This window comes from Capricornis sumatraensis, chromosome 17 (assembly GCF_032405125.1).
Source record: "Capricornis sumatraensis isolate serow.1 chromosome 17, serow.2, whole genome shotgun sequence".
Taxonomy (NCBI): Eukaryota; Metazoa; Chordata; class Mammalia; order Artiodactyla; family Bovidae; genus Capricornis; species Capricornis sumatraensis.
Genome location: NC_091085.1, coordinates 42,642,747 through 42,653,664, shown reverse-complemented (window position 1 = coordinate 42,653,664; position 10,918 = coordinate 42,642,747). Strand labels below are relative to the sequence as shown.

Here is a 10,918-nt window from a genome sequence, read left to right as displayed (position 1 = left end):
GGGATTCTTGCCAACAGTAGTAGGTATAATGGTCATCCTAATTAAATTCACCAATTTGAATTTTAGTGTTTAGTTTGCTGATAAAATGTCGATGTTCACTCATCAGCTCCTGTTTGACCACTTCCAATTTGCCTTGATTCGTGGACCTAACATTCCAGGTTCCTATGCAATATTGCTCTTTACAGCATCGAACTTTACTTCCATCATCAGTCACATCCCCCAGCTGGGTGTTTTTTTTTTTCTTTGGCTCTGTCTCTTCATTCTTTCTGGAGTTATTTCTCCACTGATCTCCAGTAGCATATTGGACACCCTACCGATCTGTGGAGTTCGTCTTTCAGTGTCCTGTCTTTCTGCCTTTCCATACTGTTATGGGGTTCTCAAGGCAGGAATACTAACGTGGTTTTTCATTCCCTTCTCCAGTGGACCACGTTTTGTCAGAACTCTCCACCATGACCTGTCTGTCTTGGGTGGCCCTACATGGCTCATAGTTTAATTGAGTTAGACAAGGCTGTGGTCCTTGTGATCAGATTGGTTCGTTTCCTGTGATTGTGGTTTTCAGTCTGTCTGCCCTCTGATGGAGAAGGGTAAGAGGCTTATGGAATTTCCTGATGGGAGAGACTGACTTCACCTTGTGGCTTTTAGCATAAACTGTTTAGGTAGGGAAGAGGAAACAACCAGGTTGTTTTTTATTCCATCATTTGCTCAGTGAAGGTTATACAGTAGGTTCTTGAATCAGTCTCCACTTCATCTTCTTTAAGGAATTGTCGGTATGGCACTTAAGCAATGTGGCAAAGTGTATAGCCCCAGTTCAGTCTGGGTTTTCTGTGTCCAGGGTTGTTTTTAGACACTTCCCTTAGGCCAGAATGTCTCCTTTACTTTAGGGCCTTTGTTAGGTCTTAGCCTTTACTTCTGTACTTGCTCAAAATGTATTATTTTAACTACTGCTAACTAAGGTCCATCTAGTCAAGGCTATGGTTTTTCCTGTGGTCATGTATGGATGTGAGAGTTGGACTGTGAAGAAGGCTGAGCGCCGAGGAATTGATGCTTTTGAACTGTGGTGTTGGAGAAGACTCTTGAGAGTCCCTTGGACTGCAAGGAGATCCAACCAGTCCATTCTGAAGGAGATCAGTCCTGGGATTTCTTTGGGAGGAATGATGCTAAAGCTGAAACTCCAGTACTTTGGCCACCTCATGGGAAGAGTTGACTCATTGGAAAAGACTGTGATGCTGGGAGGGATTGGGGGCAGGAGGAGAAGGGGACGACCGAGGATGAGATGGCTGGATGGCATCACTGACTCGATGGACGTGAGTCTGAGTGAACTCCGGGAGTTGGTGATGGACAGAGGCCTGACGTGCTGCAATTCATGGGGTCGCGAAGAGTCGGACACGACTGAGCGACTGAACTGAACTGAAACTATAGGAAAAAAAGTTTACTGAAAAATGAAAACATCAAAGTTTCTCTAGCAATTTTGCCCTAGGTTTTCATATACTTTTAATAATAAGCCTTTTGAAACAACTCATGTTTTAAAAATGAATTTTTAATTTGCCTCTAAATTATAGTGTTTTCAACAATGCAGAAATATGAAATGTTGTAATCCTCTTGTAGACAGTATTTTGCAATGTTGTCTCATCCAGTTTTTAAACTTGTTTTGTGACCTGTGAAGATAGGATTTGTGGTGAGTAAACAGAAAAACATTTTGCGAAGGTGATAAGCTAACTGTGCGGAATTTCAACTAGAAAGTTGTCCTCACATATCTTTCTGTTTTAAAATCTCTCTTTCTGTCTCTCCATAAAAGTCATGTGTGCTCTTTGGTTGTAAAGGATTATTAACTGTGTAGCTTTCTTTGTCTAACTTTTCTCGTCCTTTTCCTGATTTATCACAAGGTAATTTTGTTATAGATGGGTTAGGTTAGTCATGTTAATACTGTACTCTCAGAGGGATAATTTTCTGTTTCTTAGATCATAAAAAAAGAACTTGCATTCCTTTTTGCTGATTCTCAGTCCATATATATATATACACACACACATATACATGTACACATACATACACATACTCAGTTACACACACGTAAACACATTTGCACATGTCTGGTCACAATTTGACATGTATTATATTTTGTCCTGAGAGTCTGATAGCAGATCTGCTTAGTGTCCAAATTCTATCTGAATGAATTTAAACTAGGAAGATTGTTTCTTCATGGAATAATGGGAATACACAGCTGATAGAGGTTAAGAAGGATTACTAAAGCTTAATATATAAATACATTATAATTAAGTGGTAGTTTTGGGTACAAGTCTAGATGAATTTGTCTAACATTGATGACTGATATTTCTTGATTGTTGAGAATAAATATCTTTGGTTAGATTTAAGACTAATTATGTCCCTCTTATTTTGAGCCAGAGTTTAGTAATTGAACTTGGATCTCTATTCATACTTAGATTGGTGAAATCAGGACTTTAAAAATATGATACATTGTTTTATATTTTATGTAGAAACATGGACATCTTTGTTACTATTGTTTTAGTTTTACATTCCTGTCTTTGAAGAAAGCAAAATATGATTTAATAAACTTCCACATTTATTAAATTCACCTTTCTCCCCTTATATAGGTTAAATTCTAAATTTAACTTTGGAACTCTTTCAGGCCTTTTAGATGCTATTCTGGAAAAATTTTAGTAATGGATCAAAGGAAGAATGAGAGTATTGTTCCTAGTATCACTCAACTAGAAGATTTTCTTACAGAACACAATTCAAATGTTGTTTGGCTCCTTGTTGGTAAGTAGAATATATTTTCTTGTACTTTATTATTTTTTGTGTATGGATTAGCAGCTGCCAGATTTTAAGCAGTAGTTTACTGAAGTTAGAGTGCTTACAATACTATCTGTTTGTTTTTTTGGAGACAAGTATTTTAATCTGTGTTTCTATGAATATTTGCTCTGGAAACTGCTCTTGAGGGCTGTTTTCCTTAGACTGCTTCCTTGTCTGTGTTAGGGGAAGTGGGATGATAAGAGACCTAGCTTTTCTTTCCTGTTTCAGATCAGCTCTTCAATTTCCCATCCTAACATACACACAAACACTTTTGTTTTATTATAAAGTGATAAATTCTCCTGGTAAATGTTTTTGCCTAATTAAATCTTACCTCTGTGCTCACTTCTTATGTACCTGACAGTGGAATTTTCCAGTAATGATTTTTTTTGGTCTTATATTCCAGAACTTTTCTCGGTGTACACAAATAATACAAAGCAGTATATAATTAAGTTGCAGAGAGAGGGAAGATGTGTGAGTGAGTGAATGAATATGAACAGATAAGGAGAAATACATCAAGTATTGAGGAAGGAAGCAATTACTGTAGATTGTTACTGTCCAGATGTTTCATGGAATTTTCACGCTATTTGATTTGAATTTTAGCATAAGAATTAGAAAAGTGCAGAGAGGAAAATAGGGAGGGCAAGATGGAGTGAGAGAGGAAAGGGAGGTAATGGTAATATTTCTTGACGAAATATTTATTAACATCTGTGTACCATGTGCCACAGGCATTTTGCATATGTTATCTCAGTTATATTCACAGCAGATTTATGAAGGTAGCTGATATTTTCCTATTAAACTATTGGGGAATTGAGACCCATAAAAATTAAATAACTTACACAGGTTATACAACTGTTCTTTTTCTTGGGTGTAGGCTTGTGCTTCTTTCATGATGTTGTGTGATAGGGTTACAATAGAGGAGAAGTGTATATAAAGGGAATTATAATGATTTATGGTTTGTAGGTAGGATTGGCTCACCATTTAAACTTTGTTTTTTCTCCCCTAATTGATGAACATGAATTATTCTAAATTATCATAATGAAAACTTAAAAGTAAAATGAAGTGCAGAACAATACTATGAAATACAATTTCATGAAAACAGCATTGAAAATTATCTTTTAGTTTAATTAAAGGCAGACATCTTTCTTATATCCTGTGTGCCCCCTTTCCTGTCATTTAGAATTGCTGGTTTTGTTTTTTTTTTTTTTGCATGGTATACAGCTCCTTTCTTTCAGGTGAAAATAGTAGCAACAACCAGGAAAACAATGAGGGATTGTTTCATCTCTCTCTTTTATTAATGGTCTTACAGTATAGAAGGGCATGGAGCAGGGAGGGACATGATACACTGAAAAGGCCACAGCTCCCAGGTGGTCTACTTTCTGAGATGAGAGCATGCTTTCTCAGCAAATACCTTTGCCTTTCTGAAGAGCCCATAGCAACTTGCTGTTCACACAGTGATTCACGGTAAAAATTAATACAGGATGACTTTAACTTTAAAATAACATTGTATCATCAAAAGAATTGTTCTAGAAATAATTTTTATGGGCAAATCATAGCACTTGCTACCTCAAAGCTATTAACATCAGTCTAAGCTACCATAAGTAATTAATGATGTATTTTGACTCTCAGTGACTGCTTTGTTTTAGGTATCTTAACATAATTTTTTAAAAGTACAAACTTAATACAGTGTTGCTAAAATGTTACATATATTAAATTGCTTTATATTACTTTGTCTTAATCTAGAAAATAGTTACACTTTTCAAATGCATAAGTAAAAGAAAATTTATCAAAAAATACTTTCTTATATTTTGTCATTTATCTATTAGTGAGCTAGGTTTTTGGGGAGGAATATTACAAATTTTATAAGTGACTATAAACTTTTCATGAAAAATGGTCAAATATAGAATACCATGTATTGAAGCGTATTTAATGGTGTTCTTTAAAAGTAAGTTATTGTCTTACCAACTGCAACATAATAGTATTGATATTTGGTGGCCTATTCAATATAGATATGCCTTTAAGTAGGTTAAATTTCTCAGTTCTTTCCAACAGTATTTTAAAAGCAGAGACTGTTGATTTTTTTAAAAAGTGACTTTTCTCTGATGTAAAAAAATCATCAGTTTTCTTTGTAAGTGACTGTAGCCTTTAGGAAATAGCTTAGGAATGAACTCTGAGTCTAATAAAAGTAGATTTTTTTTTCCAGAATATTCAGAAATATGGGCTTTCTGTTCCCAAAACACTTTGTGTGTGTTTAATAAATAAAACTGTACAAAGTAGTGTAAAATGAAACAGAAAAAAAGGAAAGCAGTTTTATTTGAAACATTGTTTTACTTGATCTGATTGAAATCTGTATTTTTCTGGTGAATGACTAAAGAGAATGAATTTGAAAGGTAGGTAAAGTAGAATCAACCTCTGGTTTTAAAAATTCAAGTATTGTAAGAGGACATGTTACCATATGGAAGAAAATCTTCTCGTTTCTGAACATGATAAATGATCAACAAATTTTTATTAAAATGCTAAGGTGATCAAAAGGAAATGTATAGTGAGATCCTTTTTTTGCATTCTTTTTTTCCAACAGCTACTATTTTGTCTTGTGGATGGATTATTTATCTCACCTATTATAATTCTCGGAATGTTGGTCTTATTTTAACACTGGTTCTTAACAGGTTATACAAGCATGGCTATATTCATATTGGTAAGTCTGAGTAATTTTTTTCTTCTGTGTAATCTGGAAATTGTTAAGTTTATTTTGTAAACACACAATAGCTTTAAAAATTTACTTTGTTTCATGAAAGTTAAACTAATCTACCTGAAATTTCTCGAATATAGTACTCTGACTAGAGTTGAACTACCATTTGGTTATGTCCTTTATCTCGTTCTTATTTCTCAAAGTGTTTCTGTAGTAGCCTTTTGACTTTTTTGGCTTACCAGAGATCCTCATTAAAATAATTTGAAATATCTGGACACGTATAAAATATGTAACTGGATATTTCTCATGATTCTACCATCCAAAGAAAATTTCTAATGCTTGATGAAGTTTTGCTTTTTTAAAAAATCTGATGCCTAAAAAATCTGTAACTAAGTGGAATCATCTTGTGTACTTCATTTTGTAGCTTTTGTTATTAATTTAACCTACTTATAAATGGGAAGTTCACAAGTAGATAGGAGGGTATATTAGGAAGTCATATTCTTTGGAAAAACCCTGAACCACTGGGAAAAAGAGGTGAGGGACCACCTAATAGAATATTTCTGCTCTTCCTTAGGGCGCCTCTTAGTGGTCATAAATAAAAGTTCTCTCAAACATAGGTAGTCTTTCATTAATTTGAGGCAGTGACTGGTTCCTGGAGTCACCAAAATTAATGGAGAAAAATAGTGAACTGCTTTGGGTTCATTTAATGACTGTGCCTAATTAAGAGAATTATTCATAGGAAGTAGCTGTTAAACTAACGTCCTCAAATAATTATTTAGTAACTCAGTTCATAGTAATGATATCTATGGCACTTTTTGTTATATTTGAGGGGAAAATGACAAGATTAATAAGGCTGTAAGGATATCAGGAAAGAAGTAGGGAAAGAACATTTAATTATTGAATAAATTGAATGTGAAGATTATTTAAAGCTTTTAGGGCTCCACTGTTTTTCAAAACAATTACATTAATTGCTGCTGGGTTTTTTTTTTCCTACAACAGGTTCATTTTCTTTCTCTGTTCTTTCTGGAAAAGTCATGGTTCGTGAAATCTATTATATTACAGAAGACATGTCTATTAGGTAAAAATAAATATCCATCTTAAATCTGAAATATTACAAACTTTTTTGATTATAATACTGAATTGAATATGGCTTGCTTTTTCATAGTAACAGTGTTGGATTTTCAAATAAAACCATAAATCAGCAATCATTTTTTTCCGTGACTCAAACCTGGTGAATTGATTTTTTTTTTTAAAGTTTCTATCCATGAATTAATTTAGCTAAGGTTTACACTGGCCAAAAAAATCATATTTGAATAGCAGCTTATAGAAATGAACAATCTCATATCATCCCTAGTTTTAAAAATTGAGCATTAGATTACTTGACCATTTTTGTTGTAGAATTCATTGTGGTCATTTGTTATATAAGCAAGGATCAGGGGTGTTGATATCTGTTATCCATTATCCCTTTTTTATAGATAGTCAGTTTTTAGAATAATTTAACGTTACTAGCATTTCTAGTTTTACCTTATGAAAGAGATGAAAATTGAATATAATGAAAAATGATAGTTCATATGTTTGATGTATTCTGTCTTCTGTAAGCCTTGAAAGAAAAGCTTACACTATTCATGTGATTTTCTTAAAATTTGTTACTTGGATAAATTTGGAGACACTAAATTAGTTGAGAAGTGCTAGAGTTTGGCAGCACTTGTACCTCACTTATAACAGTAGAGATAACTTCTTTGTGAGTCTACAACTATTTTCAAGTTAAAAGTAAAAGTTAGGCTATAATTCCACCCTTTGGGGATATGAAGTGATACATCATTATAGAAATGAAAGAAAATCTTTAAAAGTTTTCCCTTTGTGTGCTAATATTTCCCTTTCAAGATTTGACTTTTAGTTTATATAATTTTAACTTCATTTTAAAAATATCACTTTAAAAAGAAAAAGCTTTTTCTGTTAACACTTTATTTTCCTGTGTATGCTAGTGTCCAGTTTTCTGTATTTCCCTATTATCAATTTCCTGCTTTTTATAATAACTAAGAAATGAGTTAAATAAATTTTTGTTTAAGCTTTCAATTTTGTAATTTATCTTGCTTAGAATTCAAGATGGATTTATAATTTTTCGGTGGTGGAAAATGTATAATCCAAAGCAGAAGCAACATGGTAAGCATCAGGGTTTCATTTTTTCATGTGTTTGAAATCTTCAGTAATATAATCAGAATTTTGATTTGTAGATGTTGAAATGTTTCACATTTTGTAATAGATAAAAATATTTTTAAAAGCTTTGGAATTTACAGAACTGATTTTAACTTCCTTGGCTGAAAATCCTTCAGCAGCTTTCCACTGCATGGTTAAATTTAGTTTCCTTAGTCTATTGTTTATTTAGGGTTATTCTCAGTATGACCCTTCTAGTCTTACCTCCTATTACATCTGTGGACTTAATCCCATACTGTGGTTAAAGTGGCTTTCCTAGCACTCTTTGATCACTCTACTAAGATACTTATCTTTTTAGCTTCTTTGCTTTATTCATACTTTTATGTAACATTGCTACTAATTCGCATTTATCTACTATGGTAAGGATGTGTAGAAAAGAGGAAATGCGTACTCTAGACTCTCTTCTGTTTCTGCTTTTTATCATCAGAATTTTATCTGAGTATATTCTGCTCACCTGTTCATTTCACAACTCTAGGTGCTCCTGTCTGTGCCTGTAACTTTTCTTCTCTACGTTAACCACACCAGTGGCCTCAAGGAGGAGACCTTGTCTTTACTTTCTAGAATAGTAATTCACAAACATTTTTGATCTCAGGATTTGTTACATTCTAAATAATTGAGAATTCCGAAGAGCTTTTATTTATTAAGTTGTATCTGTTTAATATTTGCTGCATTCAAAATTAAGCCTGGTCATTATAGAAACATTTTAATCATTAAGAAATATTTATAATCCATTACATGTTAGAATAAATAGCTCACCTTATGAAGAATAATTTTTCCAAAGCAAAACTATAGTGAGAAGACTGATATCATTTTAAATTTTGCACATATTTTAAATGTCTGTCCTAATGGAACGTAATTGAATTCTCACCTCTGCTTTCATATTCATATACTTCTTATAGCCTTTAAAAAACCCCATTGTCCACTCATTTGAAAATGACTCTTAATAAGTGAAATATCTTAGTATAATACTATTATCAAAATAATTTTGACTTTGTGTTCCCCAAGAAAGGGTCTCAGGACCCCCCAGAGGTCCCTGGACCATATTTTGATAACTACTTTTAAGGAGAACTTAAGTGCCGCCTGGGAGTGTAGGGTCAAAAGAGAATGAAACCCCCTCCACCTTTTCTTAGATAGGAGGACCTGTGTTTCATGCTCCCCAGTGAGATTCTGAAATGGTGGTTGCTTCTGTATGATTTTGGAAGTTTCCAAATAAGTGTTGGGTTGTGTTGAGTGAGCTCCCCTAGGAATCTCATCATGATGTATACTGTTTTTTTCTATGGGAAAATAGATTGAAAGTTCTGAAAGTTTTAAAACTTAGCAAAAGTTTGAGCTATCCTAAATTATTTTTAGATTTCCCTATTGTTTCACTGTTGTTTAGTCTTTTTTTTAAACTTCAATCCCTTTCTCCCACATATCTTTCATCCCTCCTATATAATACATAATGTACTCTATCTACCTTGAAAATGTTGGCATTAATGGGTTAGAATTTGACATCTGCAGAGTTAATGAAACCAGAATTATTAGAAAGAATAATGGGCAAATTCCATTTCTGGAAAAGTTTTCTAAAAATTAGAGTTGTATATTAGATAATTTTAAACAGAAGCTGAGTGACTTCTTATGTTAAAAGTGTTCTGTGGACCTTTGGAAGAGACTTTTTGCAGTCTCTAATCTGTGATTGAGAATGGCTCTGTGTCATTACCTGTGATTTTGGAATTTTCATTGTTAAACCAACCTTTTTACCCCATTTCTTAGTAGTAACTATAAGCATTCTCACAGGAGAATAAAATGTCCTTTAGATAATATGTTATTGCATTGGGTATCTTTTGTTTTTAAGTTTTGACTTTTTATTAATATGAAATCTGAATAAATTCAGAGTTTTGAAGCACTTTCCTACATTGCTTAGGTATTGTGGAGAGAATATTCTTGATTCTTTTTTTTATTTGACTGTAAGTCTTAAAGGTGGTACTTAATTAAAGCTATCTTACACTTTAGAGGTGGTTAAAGCTCATTCCTGAGAGCCAGGTTCTTTTGAGTTCAGTTCTAGTTTCTAACACATTTACTTAATTTTGGGCATGCCCAGTATTTCTACCCTTGATTTAGTTTGAAAAGTCCATCTAGTTTGTGCCTTAGAGATAGATTACTTTAGGGGAGTATTTTACCTCAGCATGTCATGCTTCTGTTAATCTTGCAGTCTGTGTGGTAAGGTCTTGCTGTTTTGATTTAATCTTTTTTCTTTTTACATGTTGGTTAAGATAAACTTGGACTTCCCTTGGCTCAGCAAGCAAGGTTACAGTGGAGCCAAAACAAAAGTTCTCTTCATTTATATAGCTTGTTTGTGGTAAAACAAACAAACCCACCCCATTTTATATTTGCATTGGAAGTTTTATTGCAGATTTTTTCCCCCTTGGTGTTTTAAAATGATAATGTGAACTGATAAAGCTGTAGGGAAATGGGTTGAGGAGGCCCATTTGACCTAACACTACCCCACCCAATGCTCTTGACTCCAGAATTCCAAGGAACACAGAAAACAACCGATTTTTCTCAAAATCCATCATCAATTTGGAAACAGCTACTTTGGCCACCTCATGCGAAGAGTTGACTCATTGGAAAAGACTTTGATGTTGGGAGGGATTGGGGGCAAGAGGAGAAGGGGACGACAGAGGATGAGATGGCTGGATGGCATCACCAACTCGATGGACATGAGTTTGAGTAAACTCCAGGAGTTGGTGATGGACAGGGAGGCCTGGCATGCTGTGATTCATGGGGTCGCAAAGTGTCGGACATGACTGAGCGACTGAACTGAAATGAACTGGACTGAATGTCCTCAAAGCCACCTCATTTTGCAGATGGAAAAATCATAAATTCCTCTGATTATAGCTGTTAAAATCAGGACAAAAACCCAGGTCTGCTAACTTCCAGTCTAGTGTCCCTTGTATTTATTAAATAGCCTAGTCAGATGTGGCCCAAGAGGGTTCTTGAATATTCTTATGTATAAATAAACATTTATCACAGCTTATGAGAGGAATGAAGGCATTTGCAGTATCCAGAGGTACCTGCAGGTTGTAAACTAGGCCTACTGGGATTGCCCACTTCAGAATTTTCATTGATATGGGGGATGCCCTCTATAATTGTTTATAGTCTTTTGTTTTGAAGAAAATAATTACTTCATTTTATCATGAAATGTTAACATCTCCTTAAAGTGGTTTGCTC

General features: G+C 34.0%; 1 protein-coding gene across 2 annotated transcripts in view; it reads left to right on the top strand.

Annotated features, from left to right (window-relative positions):
- The first annotated feature begins 2,678 nt into the window (after positions 1 to 2,678).
- The window catches only part of BLTP1 (bridge-like lipid transfer protein family member 1), a 183,745-nt gene continuing 175,505 nt past the window's right edge, over positions 2,679 to 10,918 (top strand). For both annotated transcript variants that reach the window (XM_068989706.1, XM_068989705.1), the window contains exons 1-4: positions 2,679 to 2,775; positions 5,384 to 5,500; positions 6,494 to 6,572; positions 7,593 to 7,657. In XM_068989706.1, the coding sequence (XP_068845807.1) occupies positions 2,679 to 2,775; positions 5,384 to 5,500; positions 6,494 to 6,572; positions 7,593 to 7,657 (358 nt within the window). The remainder of the gene's footprint in view (positions 2,776 to 5,383; positions 5,501 to 6,493; positions 6,573 to 7,592; positions 7,658 to 10,918) is intronic.